The sequence below is a fragment of the Didymosphaeria variabile genome (genome assembly GCF_027946475.1).
Source record: "Didymosphaeria variabile strain IMI 356815 chromosome Unknown scaffold_6, whole genome shotgun sequence".
Taxonomy (NCBI): domain Eukaryota; kingdom Fungi; phylum Ascomycota; class Dothideomycetes; order Pleosporales; family Didymosphaeriaceae; genus Didymosphaeria; species Didymosphaeria variabile.
In genome coordinates, this window is record NW_026611625.1 from 895,188 (window position 1) to 918,476 (window position 23,289).

Sequence of the window (23,289 nt, forward strand, 5' to 3'; positions counted from 1 at the left end):
TACTACTAGCAAGGGAGCGCCACATTAGTACAGGGCCTTCTGAGTGCGGTGTTGCGAGCTGAATGGATCCTCCGTTAATGGGACATTCTGTGCTTCGGTCCCTGCGGCAGCAAGACGCTTGGTTTAGCTTTCGGCTTGCTTGGTTACGTTGCCATCTTTGTGCGGTACAAGATCCTCAGCTGCGGCAGGAATGGCATACTATCAGGCCAGGCATGCTCCGATACTGTTGACTGAGACGAAGGCGGGGATGGCGTATTGTGCTGTCCTAGACCCTGCATGATACTGCAGCCACTAGGTAGACACGAGTCATGCGCTAGCTATTGTGACCGGTCCACAATACCTAGGTACCATCTCGCAACTATGAGACTACGTCATCTGCTCGAAAGAGCATTTAACACTCCCTGACATTGGCACGTGGAGCTGCACTGCGAGTTTTCGAAGAATGCGGCGAAGGAAGAAATCTTCTCAGACAAGCGCGTTCAAGCGCGCCATGTTCGCGTTGACGCTTGCGGCACGCCCAAAACTAACCGCGCGAAAGATCTCTCCTAGTCAATGTGTTCACAATACCTTCAGGCATCAACTTGCTATATCATTTCGAATCGACGTCATCTTCTGCACAACGTTTGAGTTACTCGTAAACCCCCAATTCTTCGCATCGTAGATCCATACGTCTTTTCACTATATAGTTGTCGCGAGATGCAAAGCATATTGAAACGTTTTTTCCCTCGGGAATCACTTCCCAACATCTCGATCATGGGTCTAGATGCTTGTGGGAAGACAACGATGCTCGACAAGCTCGCTTCTTCGGAGGTTGTCACAACCATCCCAACGATCGGGTTGAACATTGAAACTGCAAGCATCCAGATCCCAGCACTCGCTAGAAGCGGAAATAAGCAAAAGTTCGCCGCTCGGGTTACTGATACTGGTGGATGCTCAAAGGTCTTTCCCCTCGTACGACGAATGATGATGGATGACACCGTATCTGGAATTGTGTGGGTCATCGACGCAGCCGACGGAGATAGGCTTGCGGAGAGCCCTGAAGAGTTAGGGATCTTACTTCCTAAGCTGGGGGTGAAAGACTCGGATATCGCTCCGTCGATTCCCATCTTGATGTGCGTCTTTCCATTCAGGCTACGTTCTCGGTATTGACGGTACTTCAGACTCGCCAACAAGATCGATCTGCCCGACAGATTAAGCTCAGACGAGATTCGCGCCAAGTTCGACAGTCTCCTTGAAAACAGGCATTCTGCATATTTTGAAACATGTTTCACAGCTCCTCTAGCTTCTAGTGGACTCCCGGAAGCTTTCGCTTGGCTCGGCGACGCGATCACTTCAGCAGCTACAGGAGGACCAAATAATTCGGAGACTACGACATTAGAAACCAAGAAGCCCGTAGAAAAGATACTCGCAGAAATGCGCTCTCCTGTAGCGCTATCCGGTAACCTTGAGGAATGGCTATTAAGAGCAGAGAAAGACATTCCTGCCGAGACACTTGTACAAAAGTTCTACACACTTGATCTTCCCAGCTGGGATCACTATACTCACCTGCGTTTGGCATACATACTGCTTCTCAAGTTTGGCCGAAGACAAGGTACGTCGACCAACGCTGCTGCCTTACTAATGCTAACAGATGTAGGCAAAGACAAGATCTTCGAAGGATTCAAGCTGTACATTGACAAAAGCGGCAAGATCCATGGGAAGTCTTTCCACATGACCATGACTTACTTTTGGGTCCAGATGGTCCACTTGGGTATAGCAAGCATGGGCGTGAATGTGGACTTACACACGCTCAAAGCAGAGGGCACGGAGAAAGACCCGCGCCTGGATGATTTTAGAAGGTTTTTGATGGTGAACCAGTACCTAGTTGACGGGCAGCTATGGGCTGATTACTACTCGAAAGAGCATCTGATGAGCTCAGAAGCAAAGGAGGGCGTGGTGTTTCCAGATATCAAGGGACTACCGGATGTGCTATATACCACAGTTGCGAAGCCTGGGACGAAGGAGAGGGACATCATCTCGGCATCAAGGACGGCTTTGGTCTGACACGAGCTGACAGAAATGCATCGTTCGCATTTGGTATTAGAGCAGACATATTATGGAGTAGTGAGAGCGATGGCCAAGCCACCGAATATCTCAGAGTAGGGTCGTTCTTGGTCTTTGACTTTGTATGATACCTAGGTATAGTAGTTACGGGTTAGGTGAAGTGGTAACTCGGTAGTTCCTGCACTGGAGATCATGATAACGAGGCCGGAACATTAATGAGCTCTTGCAAGGTGTACTGCCTTATAAGTGACTGGGGAGGGGCAACCTGAAGGCACTTTCCATCCGACTTCGAACAGAGTCAAGAACATAAGCTATGCCTGTTATTTGTATGTCTGTGACGGCGCGTCTATAGTACAGTTTAGTTTGATGTAGCTCACAAATTAAGTTGTGGCCTTACCATATGTATTGGTAGGTAGTCGCCCGGTGTACATATAGAATGGTTTGGTTGAGCATGTGATATGGGTTGGGCCCCGGGAAGATCATTAATCCGATGGTCCAAGCTTCCGAGAAGTGGGAGCCAATCACAGCCCAACCCACTCCGCAAGAAAAAGTTGCGACCGCGTTGCCAGATGATTTCCACGGAATAACTTCCACAATGCCGGTGCCTGCAGTGCCCGAAAACATTTCCAATGGACCTGTCGCGAAGCGGCAGAAGCTCCAGGCTGGCAGTGAAACAAGTGGCACCACTGTTGTGCGCAAATCAAAGATCTTTGCGCCGTTTCGAGTAAGCTGTCCACCATATAACGTAGGACATTAAGAATATTGACAATTGCAGACTGTTGGCCTAGTGTCTCCGACAGATGTTCCTTTCGCATCAATTCCACTCGGAAAAGCAACATTCCAAATCACTACCTCGGTTGGCAGATCGCTGCAGACGTACGACTTGCGACGCGGATTAAACCTCGTGTTTATCACACGCCCTCAGACTCCCGAAAACATCACAGCCACTCTGGCATGGAAGAAGGTGGTATTGGCAGCATGGGGTGGTCCAGATGCACAGTCTACTAGGGGCATCTGGGTATTCCAGCGTGGCAAAAAGATTAACGAGCTGGAACTACCGCGAGGGCTCGACGAGAACATTACGCGCCTCATTGCTTTCGGAGAATGGATCATAGGATGTGGTGCTACCAGAATTGAAGTATGGAAATCGGCTACGCTGGAGCACTACACCACGCTGCAGGGCGCATCGTCTAGTGCTCTTTCGGGTTGCTTCTGCAACATGCCGACCTACTTGAACAAGATATTTGTGGGAAGAGAAGACGGATCTGTTGAGATTTGGAACGTCAACACTGGCAAATTACTGTACACACTCCTACCGCCCGCGGCCGACTGGGGCTCTGTAACCGCGCTGCAGCCGACACCTGCGTTGTCACTCCTCGCGATCGCATACGAATCGGGCCCGTTGTGCATTCACGACGTCAGAGCCGATAAAGAGGTGATGCGCCTGAACCTGGGGTCCTCGAAGAAGACACACATCACCTCTATATCATTCAGGACGGATGGTCTCGGGGCCGGAGAAGATGGCCGGAAATCTGGTGTAATGGCAACGGCGAGCAGGTACAGCAGCGACGTCACATTCTGGGACCTCAACGACAAAGGTCGCAAGATGGGTACTTTACATGGTGCGCATAATCCTCCTCCTTCGGCTAACGGAAGCGTCGGCGGCGGTATCAGCAAAGTAGAATTCTTGGTAGGCCAATCTGTGATCGTTTCGAGTGGGCTGGACAATACTTTGAAGAGCTGGATATTCGATGAAACCCTTTTCTCGCCAACACCGCGAATCCTGCACTCACGTGGTGGACACGCTGCGCCTGTTTCTTCCTTGAAGTTTTTGCCATCAAGCTCCAATGGTGCGGACGATGTCGGGAAGTGGTTATTGAGTGCGAGCCAGGACCGAAGCTTGTGGGGTTGGAGTTTGCGAAGGGACGGCCAAAGCACTGAACTCAGTCAAGGCGCCGTGCAGAAGAAAGCAAAGAAAACAGGACTTCTCAAGGGTGGCGCTAAAGATCCCAGGCTGCATGGCGCCTTCGAAAACCTCAAGGCGCCTGCAATCACCTGTATGGCATGCTCTCTCAACCGTGACGGTGGCATGGGAGCAATGCCTGGCGTTACGGGAATTTGGAATAATTCTTCCAAAGTGAAAGGAGAGAAGGGCACGCCTGAGGTGAACATGGCCGGGTGGGAAAGCATCGTGACGGGTCATGCAGGAGATAAGAAGGCAAGAACTTGGTTCTGGGGTCGCAAAAGAGCGGGCAGATGGGCTTTTAGTACTGGTGACGATACTGCAGTGACGAGTGTGGCCATCTCCCCGTGCGGCACTTTCGCAGTGATCGGATCCGCTGGTGGCGCGATCGACATGTACAACCTCCAATCGGGTCAGCACCGACGGAGGTTTCCATCGCGACTGACGCCGGTTGAGGCTAAGAAACTCAAGCTCGAACGACTTCAGAGGGAGGAGGATTCTCTTGACATGGACTCTTCAGCGACGAGAAAATTCAATAAAGGTGAAGGGCGCCACAAGGGAGCCATCACTGGTCTGACAGTAGATGGACTGAATCGAGTCGTTGTCAGCTGTAGCGATGACGGTAAAGTGAAGGTCAGTATAGCTGATGAGCCTGATTGTTTAAAGCAGTGCTAAGTATGCGCATAGTTCTGGAACTTTACGACAGGCATCCTCCAACACGAACTCGACTGGTACCCAATGACCAAGATTCTTGGCCTTCGGTACCACAACAACAGCGATCTGGTCGCGATGAACTGTGACGATGGATCTATCAGGGTCGTGGACATTGAGACAAAGAAGCTCGTCCGTGAGCTGTGGGCGTCGCGATCACATGCAGATCTGCAGATTATCGACTACACGTTTTCTAACGATGGGCGATGGATATTAGCAGCGACTTCCGACTCCACGGTCCGGGTCTGGGACCTGCCCACCGGCCATCTAATTGACGCGATGAAGCTGCCCGGGACATGTACCGCGGTCTCTTTCTCGCCTTCTGGGGAGTATCTCGCCACTGCTCTTGACGGAGAAGTAGGAGTACACATCTGGACAAATCGGACTCTTTTCACACACGTGTCGACACGACAGATATCAGAGGATGAGGTAGCTATCATGAGTGCGCCCACGGCCTCGGGCGAAGGCGGCGAAGATCTAGTGGATGCTGCTGCCGAGGAAGAAGACGAAGAAGACGAAGATGAAATTGCCGTGCCTATCATGGATCAGTTGAGCGAGGGTATCACGACACTCAGTCTGGTCCCGAAAGCGCGATGGCAGACATTGCTCCATCTCGATGTCATACGCGCGCGCAACAAGCCCAAGGAAGCGCCAAAGGCTCCCGAGAAAGCGCCTTTCTTCCTACCATCTACGTCGCAGTCAGACGCGAACAAGGCCGCGAATGCTCTTGTCACGACAGACGTCGAGCCAACATCACGCATCTCGAGCTCGACGCTTGCCTCGCGGTCACGGGGTGCGACAGCTACGAGTGAATTTACGCGCCACCTTGCCCAGGCAGCAGATACATCCGACCATGCTCCTGTGCTTGCGCATCTCTCGTCACTGACTCCTTCAGCAGCGGACATGGCGATACGTACCCTTGATACGACGCCGCCCTACGATGAGCTGCGTACGTTCATCGAAGCCCTAACAGGCAGGTTGAAGGAGCGGAGGGACTACGAGCTGGTGCAAGCATGGATGAGTGTCTTCTTGCGACTACATGGTGATGTGGTCGTTCAGGACGAGCAGCTTGTAGGATTGCTGAGGAAGTGGCAGGAAGAGGCGAAGAGAGAGAGGGAGAGAGTGGGAGGGCTGGTGGGCTACTCGGTTGGTGTAGTGGGATGGGTTAGGAGTGCGAGATGATTGGCTCTTCTCAAACCACAAGACGCGTCCGTTTCCAAGACACGGATTCGTCCGATGTGTTCCTGTGTGCTCTATTGTTGGGTGAGGTCTCAGCTGTGGCGTGAAGGCACGTGTCCAAACGTTGTACCCCGCGTTGGGCGTGAGAAGGGGCAGGGCCACAGGGGGACAACAGCTGATGCTCCGAATTCAGGCGATGCTGCTGCTGCCAGTCTGCTCCTGATGTGCGTCTCCGCCCACCGTCAGTTCGTCCGTTTCGGCCGCTTACCGACCGTTTTGTTGGGTTAGTCCAGAAGCGGAAAGGTGCAAAGCGCACGGCCCGGACGTTAGGTCGTTAATTGCGGGACTCGAACGGTTCGAGGACACCTCCAACCTGACTTATCGACTTCCTCTCTGGGTGGCAGATATACAACACTACAGTACACGCTGTGCATATACCCACGCCACTTCGCAGCCGCACCACTACAGTCTCCAGCCAACGGTAGACGAGTGCCTCGGCCACGCGCCAAGCCAGTTCCGCCGTCTCGTGTGCGCCGGGCCGCAATGCGCGCCCCCCCGCGGTAGCATGGACGATCAGGACAACTCCAAGCCCGGTAGCAGGAGTCGCAGACCACCGCGGAAGCCCCAGCAGTTTATGTTCATTGACTCGACTGGCGCCAATGGAGTAAACGCCAAGCCTGATAAAAATGTCCGCAGTTTTGTCATGAAATCTGCGAGAAGCAAGAAACCGTGGAGTACAAGACAAAAAGAAAAGTCTACATCCCCATCCGAGGACAAACCCCAGATATCACCAAACTCCGTTAAACCAGAGAACCATTCCCCTACCATCGTCTCACCATCCTGGCAACATGCTGCCGCGAGCCCGACGACCTGGTCTACCCCGTCCAATCTGTCCCCTGTCAGCAGCAGGAACAGTAGTTTTGTGTCGACACGCAGCCGCAGTCAGCCCTACTTCATCCCGCCCACATCTTCGTGCAGCCTGTGTGACAACCCACAATGCGCTGGCGATGTGTGCACTCAGCCACATGGGTCGAACCAGCTTGCGAATTGGCGCGGATTCGCAGTCGGCTTCGTTAACGACTTGGACTGTCTGCCTGTGCCAACGGATAGTAACACAAGAGACCTTCTCGAGAACTGTGAGACATTTTTACTTGGTATGTTATACATGTTAACGAATCTACAGTCGTGAATACATACGCCGTAAGCTTTGTACCAGTCGACCAGCACCACACCTCCAATAAAGCGACCACCAAATGGATATCGAGAAGCATCTTGAGCTCGACAGGCGCACCATTCATCTATGTCATCTTCACCGCCAGTGCTTTGTACCGCCAGGCCCTAGGCGTCGCCAATGCTCAAGATGTACTGCAGTACAAGATCAACGCCATTTCCGAGATTAATAAGCAGCTCAGTGACAGTACATCGCAAATTGACGACAACAACATTGCTGCCGTGTTCATGCTTTTGTGCATAGAAGAGGGTGCAGTGTCGTCGGACCAAGACGTTGAGTGGGCTACGCTGCAGAGACAGCTGCATCTGGATGGTCTGAAGACGATGATTCAGCAAAGAGGAGGTCTGTCGGCGTTGAAATCGAATCAATGCTTGCAAACATTTATACTCATGTGAGTCCTCTCGATGCTTCATTCCATCTCGTATGCTGTCTACTTCTCCCTTCACTCTGTGTCAATCTCGCAATGCTTTCTATCACTGCACCAGACTTTCTCGATATGTCTGATGATACCCACGTTCGTTCGTTTCTCTCTTGGGATGTTTTTTCTCCCATTGCACAGGATCATTTCCTCACAGTCCATGCTAATAGCTGCTTAGGCATAGTGTTGCACACGCAGTATCAACCTTCGAACGACCTTACGCCACGCTCATGGACTCCAATGGCCATATCCAACAATACGACATCCCCTCCTTCCGCGGCCGTCCCGCCTCAACCCGGACCCTCCGACTCTTCCACCCCCTAAAACTCGACACAGACCTCTATGACCTCATTTCCAACATCGTCGTCTTCGTTGGCGACTTCAATGTCTGGATTGACGACAAAAGATGTCCAGTCGATCCCATTGAAATGCAAAAGCACATCTGCCTCCTCATCTACCGACTTTTCGACTGGTACAAGCGCGGCGAAGAAGATCCCACACTTGACCGACAACCCGTCGACCAAAGTCTCTGCCTCGCTCTCACCATCTTCCTTATCATCGCGTATAATCAGAACTACGGCCCGATGGTCTACGCCGCGTCCCAGCGCCTGAAATCGAGTCTAGAAAAATGTCTCCTCTTCCGTTGGGGCAACGCCACCGACCTTTTGACATGGACGCTTACGATGGGCGGCCTCGCCACGCGCGGCTCAGATGACTTTGATTTCTTCAAGCAGTACAGCGTTATGGCGTTCAGAGAACAAGGTTTCGCCGAGAACACGAATCCAGAGGAGGTGCTAGATCGCATGAGAAAGTGTTTGTGGCTGAGTAAGCTGGACAATTGGGTCAAAGAAATGTGGGCGGAGATGGGCATCTGCAGGGGCGAGGATGTGGTGGATATGAGCAGCCCATCAAGCGGAATGAAGAGCCCGGATAGGGTCAAGAAGGAGGACATCGTTGGAGGACTGACGAATGAGCGTTTTTTTGCAAAGAGGCCGTAATGGCTTGTTGCGAACATTTGAGGAGATAAAAACAGGCGCGCAAGAGGTGAGGGAAAGGAAGAGCAGGATAATATTTTCCCCACGAGGCGTTCGGAGCGGTGTCATTGATCATTTGGTATGAAGCATTTGGTAAGGTGTCAGTGGAGGGGCGGGCGGGCCCCACGTGCTTTAACATGCATGGCGGTGTACGTTGCGTTCGGTATCGCTCCTCTTCTCTTCTTTTGTGTACTATTATTCATTATACCCCAACATTACTTTACGATACTTTCGTCCGACCGTCCGAGAAGGATGCAAGGTGGTCGACAACTTTCATGTGTACTGCCACGGCTTCTGAAACCTCGAAGTGCCTCAGTCTAACCTTAAATAGGGCGAGCATAGTACAGGTGCCCCGCGCTGGTGAAACGCCATGGAGAGAGAGCATCAACATACGGACGAATATATCTCTACATCCGACCATCCGAACATGCAGTGTGCTATAAAGGTCCGATGTCATTCTGTTGTAGATCTCAGACAGTTGACAGGCACATCTCCTCAACAAACAAATTCTATACTTTTCCATCACACAGTCCTATCTACCATTTCAATCTTACCAGATATCACTCAACATGGCCACCGCTAAGCCTATCGAGAGCAAAGCCGACTTCGAGGCCGCCATAGCCGAGCCCACTAAGTTCGTCATCATTTACGTCTACGAAGAACACGTTCCCGAAGGCATGCGCGAGCGCTTCCAAGCTGAAGCGCCCGCTTTCGCGGATAAGGTTGAGCACTATAAACTCGACATCGCGCAGAATGCCGCCGAGGTAATTGCACCCTAATACTTGAGGAGGGGACATAGGGGGTAAAGGTTTGGACTGAGTTGAGGGAGCAGTATTCGAGCGGATGTACCTTACATAAGGGGAAGTGCTGACAAGTCCAACAGGCGAAGGAGAAGATGAATCTCGAGAAGGTGCCGGCGCTGTTGGTATATAAGGCAGGCGAGGAGGTGGAGCGGCTGTACGAATTGGGTGAGGAGAGCATGAAGGCATTAGCGGGGAAGTTATTGGGTTAGGGGATGTATAGACAATGACAAATGACGATATGACTATACAAATGGTCAGCATTGATCTCAAGCCGACGTTTCAATGTATAGCGGCTTCGAGCACACCGATCCAGAGTAGCTATTAATGCTCTATTTCGGGTTGCTTAGTGATCTACAGCTTAGCGAACCTATCTACTCATGATGGCACAAGATGGGCGTGTGAAATTCATGCAATGGGATGCTTCTATACCCGTTTGCCAGATATTCTGGGTAGTATCAGTATCTCCAATATATCCGGAATATTTATACATGAGAGATGATGACCCATCATGACTCATGCACGCCAACCGCAATCTAACCGCGAGAGGAAGATTCAATAGTACGCGAGAGGAACGGCGCAACTAACATCGTATCATTTAGCGTTCATCATTTCCAACTGAGCCAAGTTGACGTCCAGACCTTGTTGTTCATATTCAAGAACATGGTCTTAGTATCTCCACATCAAGCGCCCTCACACAACGCCAAATGTCGGTTAGGTTTCATTCCAGAGCATCTGCCATTCGAATACTTCGGTGGTTGGAAAGATAAGGAAAGCAGAATCTCAATATGGGAGACCCACGCGTACGCGCCATCGACAACTTTACGTCTACCCTTCAGTCCACCCTCGGTGCTACACTCAAAGCCTCCCTCTCCACACCACTCCCTCCAAACTTCGCAGCATGCATTATTGGTGCGGCTCGCGGGATTGGCGCCGGTGTTGCTTTAGCATACGCTCGTGCAGGTGCAGAGGCACTTGTGCTTGCAGCGCGCCCAAGCTCAATGTCTGCCCTCTCTTCGATCGCTTCGCAAATAACCTCCATATCTCCAAAGACCATCGTCCACGTTCATGGCGTTGACGTCACAGATCCAGCTTCAATGCGTGGTCTTGCTTCCTTTGCCAAAGAAAGCTTGACCAGCACAGACGGAAAGACATGTCGAATGGACGCAGTGGTCCTAAACTCCGGTTATTCCGGGAAAGTGCACCTGAAGGTCACAGAGGGAGACGCCGCAGAAGATGGGCAGTAGGCACAGGCATTCGGCGTCAAAGCGCTCCAGGGCTCCAGCTAGGCACGTATCACGTGATGCACTACTTCATCCCGTTGTTACTCGCCTCGCCCGCCGGCAGTGCTAAAGACTTTGCTGTGGTGGGAACCATGGCGGCATGCATATGTTTACCAAGCGAAGCGCGTTATGACGTAGGGTCAGCACAACCAACTTTGTCAGCCCCAGCATTCTTACCTCTCGCAACACCCAGTAAAGCACTGACTACCATACACGCCGGAGGGGGTACTCGTATCCTCGTTAAGCTGTCGCTACAAGAAAGTTGTGGCGGTTTTTCTTCCATTGGCATGAGGCACAAAACCTTGAGTCTTGATGAGATCCTGAGATCCAGCCTTTTTCCTCGCGGCGCGGCGTTCTCAAGACGTGGCTCGTTGATGGCTTTAATCTCGTTACCGCATTGCTTCGAACGATACACTAGCCATCCAGCAATATACTCGGTATCCTTCTTGTACTGCTTGTCGTTCGAACCGTGGATGGTCGCCATGGTGAACAGCAGGTAAAATACTGCGAGGTATGAACGATGCTCCGCTCAGAGGCAATATAATTAGAACATCTGAGCATCCACATCAAGTGTTGAGAGGGAACAATAAAGTGCAAGCCAATGCGGATAGCGAAGTCGCGGTGTCGAGGTGGGGTTGCTTCACCAACCTCCTTCCAATAAGTCCAGGCGACAAGAGATTGCATCGTTTCTGGGAAATCTTGCTCGTATATATCACCAAGTTTTCTCCATCAGAAAGGCTCTAGCAGTTGTGGAAGCGAGCGCCTGAATACGTCTTTGAGTAACCCACTTCTACCTGGTACACAAGTGCTCTTTACGGTCCCAGCATTTTCGCAAGAACCTGCGTCGTGCAGGACGGCGAGTCAACGCTCACTGTACAAGTAAAGTGTCTAGAGAATAGATTTGGAGTGGGACGAGAACGCGGTTAGGACGCGCGTTGAACCCTGGTCGCAGTCCCTTACTCGCACGACAGCTGGCGACCTCCGAATGCATAGCATGATCAGTGAAGTCCGTTTGTTTTTCCCCCTTGAGGCGAGCTGAGGTGGTTTCAGTGATGATTTAACATCATCACAAGCACAATCTGTCATTTTGACCCGTCCTCATGTATGAGACGAGTTTGTGCACCCATGATTGTTCTACAGCAATACGGCTGTACACTGCAAAGTCACAATTGCTATCCCGGCTGTGTATATTGCTCTATCCGCTATGATGTTGAGTTTTGTCCGTGACCCTTGCTATCTTACCATCTACCTCCCTTATCAGGAGACAAGTGCGAGGTTCAAAATTTGGTCATCCTGAAGTCTTTCGTACGAAATGAACTATAAAACCCATCTTCGCCATACTTCGTTTTCACTTGCGTGTGACCTCACTCCCCAGCTCGACTCACACCATACATGAATCCAGCTCCATTGAATCCTCCATACTCCATAACCTATCTAAGTTTTGCACCGTTTCAACATGCGCACCTTCACCCTCTTCTCCGCTGCCGTCCTGGCACTCGCCCACATGGGTACCGCCTCGAGTCCTATCGTCGAGCTTTACCCCGACAGTGAAGACTGCACTGGACGCAAAATCATCCTCAACACGACCGGATGTCAGAACGTTCTCATCCGAGGCAGTGGAAAGGTCACCCAGGGTGGCGTCTCGGGTTTCTACGGCGAAAATTGTTCATCTCAGATGGTCGGTGTTATGTTGGCCTCGCATGGCTGCTGGACTGCTTATCCGGGTTATATGAGTTTCTGGCCTGTTAACAGGGACTAGATCGAGAAGGATATGGGTGCGGGCTGAGTGGAGGGCTTCGGATGGGTGGCAGGTGGAATGATGCAAAGATTTTTCCGAATAGAACGAGAAACGTCTAGCTCAGATCGCGGCCGTATCATCGCTGCTTTACAAATGTTCTGTCCGCACATTTCCTGGTGCTAGGTATTGATTTCTGTACATTTCAGTCAACAAGTGTACTATAGGAGGCTGAGCATTAGCTAGGATCTATTGAATTAGGCCAGAATCTACCGAAATACTTGTAGGATAGTCTGTCATCTCGACCTCAAACAAGGCGCTGTGAAGGACGGACTGGAGTACACGTAGAAGCGATAGACAGCGTCACACTCTCAAGTCGACGTTCGGACGATGATGCTGGCTGTTACCCGATGCGGTTGGCTTGATCACGTGCTCTCGCGCGGAAACTTAGCACACTCCAAGCTTCGCTACGGATGCATCAATCCACCGCGTCTGCCATGTTACCCACCCTCAATGTCCCTCCTTAGACATGCCCAACGACACATTGAAAATATAGGACGGTATGCGCATCTCAATGCCTTCGTCAACACTGCCGACGCCGATTCCATCCACGCGCGCGTTGCGACGGCCGTCAATTCATCGCCAACCAGCAATGTAGACCCTCGAAGCCCTCATGGCAGGCTCATTGCCATCAAAGACAACATATGTACAGCCGATACGCCTACTATGGCCGCATCTAGGATCTTGAAGAAATTTAACAGCCCATACGATGCGACCGTGGTGAGGCAGCTGCGCGAGGCAGGTGCGACCGTGGTGGGGAAGACCAACATGGATGAGTTTGGCATGGGGTCGCATAACATACACTCGCACTTCGGAAGAACAAAATTTGAACACAAGGGCGAGGATCGAAGCGCGGGAGGCAGCTCAGGCGGAAGCGCTGTTGCGGTTGCGACAGGGCAGTGTTGGGCCGCACTGGGAACGGATACGGGCGGCTCTGTTAGGCTGCCTGCTGCGTATACTGGCACGATCGGGTTCAAGCCGAGCTATGGCTTGCTTAGTCGATGGGGAGTCATCGCCTACGCAAATTCGCTCGACACGGTTGGGATATTGGGCAACGACGTGGAGAGCGTTGAAGGCCTCTTCGACGTCACGAATAAATACGACCACCAAGATCCTACGTCTTTGGACCCTTCAACGCGCTTGCGGCTTCCTACAGAGGGGCCAACACCGTCGAAACCCTTAAGAATCGGAGTTCCGATAGATTATAATATCTCGACCCTCGATCCGACCGTCCGGAAAGCATGGTTGCGTTCTCTTCGACACCTCCAACAGCGCGGACATAGTTTGCACAAAGTGCAACTACCAGCGACTCAGCACGCACTTTCGGCTTACTACGTCCTCGCCCCTGCAGAGGCTTCCAGTAACCTAGCCAAGTACGATGGCATCCGTTACGGATCGAGAGCGGAAGGCAAAGACGGTACAGCCGATAGTGTGTTATTTGCGAAGACACGCGGAGAAGGCTTCGGACCTGAAGTGCAGAGAAGAATCCTGTTAGGTGCTTTTTCGCTCAGCGCACAGGCCATGGACAACTACTTCATCCAAGCTCAGAAAGTTAGAAGATTGGTGCAACAAGATTTCGACAGGGTGTTCGCAACCCCTAATCCTTTGCTTACCTCGCAAGCCAAGGTGAAGGCAGAGGGCGTCGATGTCCTTCTGTGTCCTACGGCACCAACGTTGGCACCCAGGCTTTCCGAAATTCAAGTGCAGAAGCCCTTGGATGCATACATGAACGACGTATTCACGGTGCCTGCGAGCTTGGCTGGGCTTCCCGCTATTAGTGTTCCTGCGCAGGGGGACAATGCTGTCGACACCGAAGGTTCGGAAACCGCCGGGATGCAGTTGATTGGGCAGTACGGTGACGATAAGTTGGTGCTTGCTCTCGCGAGACAGCTTTTGAACGCAGCCAAAGCCGGATAATGGAGTGATGGTTTACGATGTAGAAAGAATGTATAATTATACGGAAAGGAGACACGATTTCGTCTCAGAAGGAAATAGCCTGCAGCAATGTTTGTGCAAGCTCGCGTTCATGAATCCTCAAGGACTCAATCTCATGAAGAAGGCGCTTTTACTTGGGCAAGCGCGGAAGCGAGCACACATGTCACGTGGAGACACTGCAGCGGCGCAGTGACGTAGACACAGAATGAGCGTTTCTATTGATGCACTACGTAAGCGGGTGCGAGCCATGACATGTGCCTTTATTCTCCCGTTCCGACTCTCCCTTCAGGTATCCCTATCGGATCTCATGGTCCAGGTGACGATTTGACAGTGCTCAGCGAAGAGGTCTGGCGAAGGCGAGTGAGGGGTGTACGACTCGGTGTTTAGTGGCTGCAGGAGCTGCATCCGCAGCTGTTGCAGTCGCCGTTGCAGTTGGCGCAAGACTGGCAGGAGCTGGAATTTCCCAAGTCAGTATGTACTCGCCTGTCAAAGGAGCGAAGTCCAACAACAAGTCAACATGGCGGGTACGACGCAGCACATACCAGGGAGACATGGTGATTGATGGGTAGCTGGAAGGCTCGAGGGGTGCTAGATTGATGCTAGAGTGATGCTTGATTGGTCGGTTGGCGTGTTGGAGTTGGTGGTGGACCATCAAGGTGCGCAACCACCGCTCTATATATACTCGTCCCACGACCGGGATGTGCCGCCCTCTCATCACACCCTCTTTGCCTTTGGTCTAGCTCGGAGAAAAAGCACGCATACGCATGCCACGCGCACATGGATAGCACCCACGGGGCGCTCCCTCTCGCAGGCCGATACGTAGCCGGGCGAATCGACCCCGCTTTGCTGCGAGGTTGCGTGGTCTCGAATGGTGGGCGGCGGCCGATGAGATGATGGTCACGGGACTGGTGGACTGTCCCTGGCGTTGCGAGGCCTATGAGGTGTGAATACGGCACACCATCCCGAGACACGAAGCGGACCTCTCGTCATCATGGCTTGTAGCGTGGGGCTTTCCAATGGGTGCCGAGCCGAGACTGCATCATGGAGGCGTACCATGGTAGACTCACCACAGAGGGCGGGGTCGGTGTCACCCCGAGGTGAGATTGGCCTGCGAGCAGCATCGTGTAGGGGTCCTGTGCAGACTGGTCGCAGAGGGTTCGATGCGAGACATGGCTTCTTGCTCGCAGTCAAGCAAGCAACTGCCGGAGCATGACATACGAAGGCACAGCACGTCCAATGACAATGGGTTCCAGCAGCCCAAGATGCTCGGGACTCTTGATCGCACGTGTAACCAAGCCCCTCACGACCGTCACGGACCCAGCCGCTCGGGTGCCCTGCTTGCCTCAAGCTGCTGAGTGTCGAAGCGTACCAAGGTCATGCGCGATACCCGCGGTACATGTACACAACACGATAAGCAGGTAGCATCCACCCTCATCCTGCCCAAGCACAAGGCCCCAGCGCCATCATGTACACAGAAACGCATCCAAGCCGCGTCTAAAGTTGATCCGGTCAAGATCATCCAGTGCCCGCCGTGTCAGCAGAAACCGTGCCCTTCACCGTCTAGCAACACCGGTGACATATCGCTTGAGCTGAGCGGCATTGGCGCGTATCCTTCCAGGTACCTTCTTCATCGAGGTACTTGATTCTCGACAAAGGCCTCGAGCCGAAGACATCTCGCCCCATCTGAGGGGCGAAATGGCCCAGACAGGCATTTGAGACCCACCCTGGAAGTCTCATGAGCCATCACAAGGTCTCTGCGGACCTTCCCAAGTTCCATGTGACTTTGTTATAGGCCTGGTTGACCTAGGTAATCGGCCCGCCTCCTACAGCACTACATCTTGGAACAACCTCTTTTGGCTTGTAGTCTACGCGCCAAGCGCTTGACAGGTCGAGGGAATGCCAGCACACCTACCGGTAGTTCAATGGAATTGCTAGAGTCCCAGCTCAACGCGACTCTCTTCGTGAACTTCGACATGTCATTGTCGCTCATAGCTTTCAATTCACTGAAGCCTTATACCATGTTGCGTTTCGACACCGTGACAAGAAACAAGTTACACCATGTGTCTTCACGAGTGCTGTAAAAACATAAAAAATATCGTGCTCAAGTCCAAGTAGGAAACACTTCACATCCAGTCTCGCGAAGTGTCGACGAACAATGTCGCACAGTGGTCCGTTGTTTACGTTGTACTTACTTTTGATTGAATATCGACTTTTGTCTATCATGACTATCGTTTAATGACATGCCATCGCTCACCTGCCATTCTTGTTTCAAGGCCACCGCGGCCCTCCCAGCAGAGGATGCCCACGCTATGAGCTCCCCGCCTGCTTAACCAGCTCAGCAACCTTCCTGGCCAGATCCTCGGCCTCGGCCTTTGTCGCCGCCTCCGCATACACCCTCACCGCATCCTCCGTCCCACTCGCTCTCGCAAAGCTCCTCCCCTGTCTCACCTTGCTGACCTCGGCATCAATCTGCTTTTGCAACCCTTCAGGGCTCGTAAGTTTTCTCTCCGCATCCGTCGTCTTGAAGATGGTGCGGTCGTTGACGAGCACCTTGAGGAGCCGGTTGGGAAGATCCGTGTACGTTGAGAGCCATTCTTGGGGACCCCAATTTTTGTGCGCGAGCACGACTTCGACGAGGAGCATGTCCGAGAGGGCGTCGCCGACGGATTGGTTGATGAGGTCGATGCAGGCACGGAGGACAGATAACGCCTCAGCCTGACCGGGGTTCTTGGGCTCGTACCTCGCGATCTGGTCGAGCGTGTCGGTGGAGAAGATCACGGTGCCGTGCCCGTTCGCCTCGAAGTACACGCCAATGTCGAGTTTCTCCGCCGCGTGGTGCAGGTGCTTTACGCCGGTGGGCGTGCAGTCGACCTTAAGCTTGAGGTGCTGCTCGACGTATTGCGTTGCAGCGCCATTTGCGTAGGCGGTTTGCACGACGCCGATTTTGATGGTGTCGGCGAGGCCAGCGAGACGAACTTGGTCGCCGAGGAAGGAGGCAACGAGCGTGGCGATGCGATCGCCGTCGAGCAGACGGAAGACGTTGGAGGAGTCTTTGAAGTAGAAGACAACGCGGTCGGCATCGCCATCGAGAGAGCAGCAGCGGTCGCCGGCACCGGTCTTGGAGGAGGGAGGCGCACGCTGGTTGGTTTTGACGAAGTCGGCGCCACACTGGAGTTGTCAGCACATTCCATTCAAAGTCAGGATGATGGTAGTCTTACATCAACGTTCAGGCTCTCCGGCTTGATGACATTGTCGTTGACGACGTGGATCTCCAGCGCATCGTCTTTGGGCGGGAGATATTTGATGAGCTCCACCAACTTTGGGCCACCCACACCGTTCGCACAATCGACCGTCAAGCCACCAGACGGCTTCTTGCCTTTCAGCGCAGTCTTGAACGCCGCTCCAAACTTCTCGTAGTAGCCCTTTTCGGTCGGCGTGCCGTACGCATCCTTGGTGCCCTCCGTATTCAGACACCGCACCATGTAGTGCAGCTGCGGGGTGGTCAAGAAGCCGTAATCTTTGACCTCGGCGCCCGCAGACTTCAAGCCGTCCTGCACGCAGCCCAATAATCGGGCACCCGAAGCGCGTGTGTCCCTGGCTACTACTACACGGGCAGGAGCCTTGAGGTCGATCTTGTGCTTTGCGGCGATGTCCTGGTAGAACTTGAACACGTCTTCTCCGTTAGCCTTGTTGGCCATCTCTGTGCTAAGGACCTCCCATTCTTCTTGCAGCATGTTGCCCTTTCCAATTGTTAGCTTCAGCCATGCCGAACATCAGTCCATTACACCCACCAGCGGCTCCACCAACTTGACGCCGTTGTCCTCAGGCGGGTTATGCGACGCTGTGATCATAACACCGATCCATTTTCCCTTTAGCGAACGCGATCGCAGCGCGGCTACGAGACCAACGCGCGTGAGGACCGAATCGAGGACATCGCTGCATCCGTAAGCTTGAGTTCATGCCATCGGTCTCTCTGGAGGCGGATCGGGGCCGAACGTGGGTGTGAGGGGCTGGAGATTGGATGGCGGGCGAGTACTGAGGGGATGCTGAGAGGTAGGAGGGTGTCTTACGCCTTTGTCCTAAACTTCGGTCACTGTTAGCCTGTCTCCTACGTGCTCGGCCTCTTTCAAGCACTTACGCCAGCGGTTCCATACGTATACTGTAGACCCTCAGGCGCAGGGTGCTTTTGCACGGCCTCGACAATGGGGTCCGACATTGTGGCTACCGACTCGGCTCAACAATCGATACCTCTCACAGATTAAATATGACACAATTGCAAAGAGGAACAGTAAAAAGACAAGGGGTCCAGAGTGTAATTTAGGATGTCAAGAAAGGAAGGCTGACAAGAAACCAGCATTGGCGGGGAAACGGTGTGCACAAGTACTCGCGCGCATTAGGCCATCAGGAACCCCCCACCAGGGCTGAGTTGCCCTGAGCCTCACCGCACTTGCCGACCAATCATGTAGACACGCCACCGCACTAGCCCATTTCGGGCGACGCCACAAGCTGACGTCGTGGTTCCTGGCGCGGCGAGCGTTCAGCTGTCTCAGCTTGGTTATCGTGAGAATATTGAGACTGACGTACGATTGCTGGAATTGAGCACATTTTGTAACGCGGACCTGACAGTGTTGAGCGGTTACTTTGCACCGCCTCAGCAAGCGGGAGCGGGCCTGTTTCCGCCCGCTTTTAGCGTTGGTACAACCACAGCTACGTTCTTTTGGTACATAAAATCTAGCATCACAGCTACTTGCACAGTTATCGAGTAATGTCACAAGAGGAATAGGCTTCTTTTGAGCTAAACAGTCCAGCCAAGGGCTATGACCCTACTAGACTATAGACGGTCCAGATACCATCCATGCCCATAATGAACCATGTCCAAAGTTCCAGCCAGAAAGGGGATATTGAGAATACGAACAAGTTAGGTTCGCGAGAGAATAATCAGAAAGCCTGCGGCCCAAGTCCAGGAAACGGCCTGCCCGCTCCAAATCCTCCTCCCACCGGCACGCTGTGCGAAGGGATGGGGCTACCAATCTCGCCGAGCGTGGGCGGCGGTATGGCGCCCGCGTCCACGAACTTGATGTGGCTCAGCTGCCCGGGTGGTGATTCTTTGTATTCAAGAGACCCACCACCGTTGTTGTTGTCCCCGATGATGTCGCATGCCTCCTTGATCTCCTGCATGCCCACCGTAGGTTCGGTAGGCCCACGCGCCGACTCGATATGACTGTGGACCTCCTGAGCGTCCATATAACCATCTGCACCAGGTTGCCGCATGGACAGCATCTTGCAAGTCGAGCATACTATGCGTCGGAGCCAGACAAGCCGCTGCTCACCCGGTCCTCGTTGTTCGTTCGGTCGCTGCGCTGACATCATGGGAAACGGATTGCTGAAGATGTTGGACGTTGGAGAGGTACCCCAGCCGGCGCCAGGCATCGGAAAAGGCATGCCGCCCATCGGTGGCGTTCCCCAGACGCTCGCATTGTTCGAGCCTGCAAATGGTCCAGGAATCTCAGGTCGGGGCGGCCCTGGCACGTCGGCAAATCCGAATCCAAGTGGCGCTCCGCGCAACGAGCCATGTCCAGGCTGTGTGCTCCTCCTACGTGCCGCCGTGGGGTTGAATTCGTCAAGATCAAGGTCTTCTGCGTCATCCAACAAAGCTTTGCTCCCTAGATGATCTGCGAGCTCATCGACTTCGCCATGGACCTCGTGAGGCTTGGTGCTGGATGGGCGTTGAATGGGCGCTGGTCGCTGGATGGGATGTGCTCCTGGTGGACCGATAGGGCTATCGGCGTTCTGCTTATCGAAGGAGCCTGATGCTTGCCGTGAGTGAGTGGGCATACCCATTCCAAAACCAGGAGGGTGAGTCGGTGTCGGGAAACCTTGCATTGGGCCAAAACCTGGAGGAGGTCCATCCATAGGGAATCCTCGGCCCATCGGCATAGGGTTTGGTGCATGCATGCCTGGAGGTGGGAAACCGCGGAAAGGCTGCGCAATAGGCTGGGGCGGAAACATTGGCATGCTGCGACCGGGACCCATCATGCCTGGCATCTGTCCGGGAAAACCGTTCAGACCAGGCGGCATGTTGCCCATACCCATGTTTGGGGGTATTGGCATCCCAGGGGGTGGGCCTATTGGAGGCATTGGCGATGTAGGCTGCGTTGGAGGTGCCGGAGTAGGCTGTTGCGAGGTCGGTGGTTTGGTAAGGATTGACTTGGGAACGATGGGGGCCTGCGCGTGTGAAGCAGGCGACATTGATTTACTCGAAGGCTTTGGAGATGATCCATGCGAACCTTGCTGCGAGCTTTGACGTGGTCTGCTTGGTGTGGGCGCTTTTGGTACAGCCGGTGTTACGTGGGGCGAAGGAAATCCCGTTGAAGAAGTTTGCTTCAGCAACTGAGGTGGCAGAGCCACAGCGACGGGATGTGAGTTCTTCTTAGCCGGCGCAGCCGTACTCTGAGCAGTGGCTTGCTCTTCTTTTCGTGCCCGTTCCTTCTCTACTTTCACCTTGGCCTCACGTTCTCGCCGGTCCTTTTCATCCTGAGCTTTCTTTTCCTTCGCCTCCTTCTCTCTCGCCTCACGTTCCTCGCGTTCCTTCCGCTTAGCTTCTTCTCGGGCTTTCTTCTCCTGTTGCTTGTGCTCTCGCGCCTTTCGCTCAGCTTCTTGCTGCCGCTCACGTTCCTCTTGTTGTCGACGAACGCGTTCAGCCTCCTTCCGCTGTTTTTCTTCCTCTTGAGCTTTGCGCTCGGCTTCCTTCTTCCTCCTCTGTTCATCCTTCTTCCTCCGCTGTTCCTCTTGTCTCTTCTCCTCAGCTGCTTTTAGCTCAGCCTCCTTGGCGGCCTGCTCAGCCTCCTTGCGTGCCTTCTCTTCCAACTTCAGCTGCTTCTGCTTCTCTTTCTTCTCCTTCTTTTTCGCCGCTTCTTTAGCTTTCTTCGCGTCCTTAAGCTCCTGTTGCTGGTCTTCCTCTATCAATTCCTGCAATAGTTGCTCCTGGCGCTCTTTTGCGACCTTTTCACGATATGCTTGGAGGACCCTCTGTTCGAACATTCGCGCGGCAAATATTTGAAACATGCGTCGCCCCTCTTCCATCCGCTGCTCTTCGGTCATAGTGTCCTAGGAGACATTAGTAAAAGACACGTAAGCGCGTCGTCCATACGCACTTCTTCATCCTCGTCATCGTCCTCGTAGTCCCCGTCTTCGTAACCTTCCTCATCCTCTTCTTCGTCGTCGAAGTCATCTTCTTCCGGCGGCGGGTTGTGATGAGAGTTGTGAGGGCCTCCTCGGTACATGGAAGGATGAGCTTGATATTGTGCCTCTTCCTCTCGCTGCATCCTCCGCTCTGCGAGTTGCTCCATCATTTCGATGAACTTCTTCCCGTCGTTTTTGAGCAGGTCGTCGGCCACCGTTAGGATTCCGCCTGGAGAATGCATCAGTCTCTCCCGCAACAGCGACATGACAGATGCAATACCTTTTACTTGTAGACTATTGCCGAACCGGAGAAAATCTGCAGTTTCGGGCGGTGGTAAGCTCGGCTCTTCCTCACTGTAGTCTTCCTCAGATGATATCTCACTATTAGAGTAGTCTTGGTCACCCTCCTCTTCGTCACCTGAGTACTCTTCGGGATCGCTGTAGTGCCCCGGCGAGGCATGGGTCGGCATAATCGGACGAGGGGCACTGGGAGGAAAACCGTAATTAGCATGAGAGAAAATGTTACCGGCGGATGTATGGTGGGTTGCATACTGCTCCAATTCTTCGTAGTATGCGTCATAGAGGACTTCTAGCTCCTCTTCGATTGCCGTCCGTTTCCGCCCACACACTGTGCAGCTGCAGGAATGCTTCTGCTGTTCCTTCATCTTGCGCAGAACCGCTTCCTTCTCGATTTTGACCAGCGACTTGCGCTCGTCCTCGCCCAGCGACAGCCAGAACTCGCGTATGCGCTCCCGCTCTTCCTGGGTTGTGGTGTTCCATATGCGGTTGTTCTTGTTGGCGTTGGGCTTGCGCGCATTGTGATTCGGTCGTAAGGGAGTGTTGTGGTATGCAGGTTGAGATGGCGGCAAGGCTTTTGATTTTTTCTTGCCCTTTTTGCCCACGTTTTCGGTCGGCGGTCGTGGTGAGTACCCAGGCTCATAATGACCGTTAGTCGGATAACCCTGCTCGTCGTAGTAGCCATCGTCCGCCTCGTCCGAATAGAAGTCGCCCTCTTCGTCATGCGGAGTGCCGTCGTCGAATTCGGCTTGGTAGTCGACGTCTGTGTACTGCGGCGCCTGCTGGTGGGCGGGCGGCACGTGGTGGTGCTGAGCGGGTTGGTGGGCAGGCGGCGGTATGCCGTTCTTCACAGGTACCGCGGGCTGCTTCTGAGCCTCTGCTGCCTTCTTCGCGGCTTCCTTCTCCCGCCGCTTCTGCTTCTTGCGATTCACGGCGGCGGCTGGGGTTGCGTGGGTGCCCGCGACGCCGTTGGAGGGTGCTGGTGCCGTTGGAGCGGCGGCGGCCGTTCGCGTGCCTTGGGCCATGGACGCGGGGGGGAAGGGGGGTTCGGGAGGTGTGCTGGCCGGCAAAGTCAGAAGCTGTTTGGGCAGAGGCGATATTGGTGTTTGTAGCAGCGGCAGCTAAGGCCGTGACAAGCAAATGTCGGCGGCGCCTGTCAGTCCCCCGCTTTGGGCCTGGTACTCACGCAATGGACAGGGCACGCGGGCGGCGTAATTCCTGGTCAATAGGTTCGTAGGAGGGTCGAATGCCAGCGGAAGCTCTATCGGGCCGGTCGCATGGCTCGTCGCGGGGCGCTCGCTCTGGTGATATTGCGAAGGTCGGGTCGGACGTTGGCCTTGTCGAACGCGCTTAGTGTCGTTCCATGCGCCAAGGAAAGAGCGGCCCAGGTTGCGCCTGCCCCATGCATCTCTGCGCCT

The 23,289-nt window shown here is 53.6% G+C and overlaps 7 protein-coding genes across 7 annotated transcripts; 5 read left to right on the forward strand and 2 right to left on the reverse strand.

Moving 5' to 3' along the window:
* Positions 1-753: 753 nt before the first annotated feature.
* N0V89_008234 (uncharacterized protein) lies at positions 754-2,043 on the forward strand (the record flags this gene model as incomplete). Its single annotated transcript, XM_056216992.1, has 3 exons — positions 754-1,112; positions 1,161-1,591; positions 1,637-2,043. The coding sequence occupies 3 exons, from the start codon at positions 754-756 to the stop codon at positions 2,041-2,043; spliced, it is 1,197 nt and encodes a 398-aa protein (XP_056068548.1).
* Positions 2,044-2,638: 595 nt separating this feature from the next.
* Positions 2,639-5,899, forward strand: UTP21 (rRNA-processing protein utp21; the record flags this gene model as incomplete). Its single annotated transcript, XM_056216993.1, has 3 exons — positions 2,639-2,767; positions 2,819-4,639; positions 4,694-5,899. The coding sequence occupies 3 exons, from the start codon at positions 2,639-2,641 to the stop codon at positions 5,897-5,899; spliced, it is 3,156 nt and encodes a 1,051-aa protein (XP_056068549.1).
* Positions 5,900-6,461: 562 nt separating this feature from the next.
* N0V89_008236 (uncharacterized protein) lies at positions 6,462-8,543 on the forward strand (the record flags this gene model as incomplete). Its single annotated transcript, XM_056216994.1, has 3 exons — positions 6,462-7,050; positions 7,080-7,479; positions 7,724-8,543. 3 exons carry the CDS (start codon positions 6,462-6,464, stop codon positions 8,541-8,543), a joined length of 1,809 nt encoding a protein of 602 aa, XP_056068550.1.
* A 605-nt stretch (positions 8,544-9,148) lies between these two features.
* On the forward strand, positions 9,149-9,591 carry N0V89_008237 (uncharacterized protein; the record flags this gene model as incomplete). Its single annotated transcript, XM_056216995.1, has 2 exons — positions 9,149-9,343; positions 9,463-9,591. 2 exons carry the CDS (start codon positions 9,149-9,151, stop codon positions 9,589-9,591), a joined length of 324 nt encoding a protein of 107 aa, XP_056068551.1.
* Positions 9,592-12,910: 3,319 nt separating this feature from the next.
* On the forward strand, positions 12,911-14,374 carry HER2 (Trimeric GatFAB AmidoTransferase(AdT) complex subunit; the record flags this gene model as incomplete). The annotated part of the gene is made up of 1 exon (XM_056216996.1): positions 12,911-14,374. The coding sequence occupies one exon, from the start codon at positions 12,911-12,913 to the stop codon at positions 14,372-14,374; it is 1,464 nt and encodes a 487-aa protein (XP_056068552.1).
* Positions 14,375-16,699: 2,325 nt separating this feature from the next.
* Positions 16,700-18,608, reverse strand: PCM1 (Phosphoacetylglucosamine Mutase; the record flags this gene model as incomplete). The annotated part of the gene is made up of 5 exons (XM_056216997.1): positions 16,700-17,560; positions 17,611-18,132; positions 18,184-18,328; positions 18,463-18,476; positions 18,531-18,608. 5 exons carry the CDS (start codon positions 18,606-18,608, stop codon positions 16,700-16,702), a joined length of 1,620 nt encoding a protein of 539 aa, XP_056068553.1.
* A 722-nt stretch (positions 18,609-19,330) lies between these two features.
* On the reverse strand, positions 19,331-22,896 carry NST1 (Stress response protein nst1; the record flags this gene model as incomplete). Its single annotated transcript, XM_056216998.1, has 2 exons — positions 19,331-21,499; positions 21,547-22,896. 2 exons carry the CDS (start codon positions 22,894-22,896, stop codon positions 19,331-19,333), a joined length of 3,519 nt encoding a protein of 1,172 aa, XP_056068554.1.
* Between the last annotated feature and the right edge of the window lie 393 nt (positions 22,897-23,289).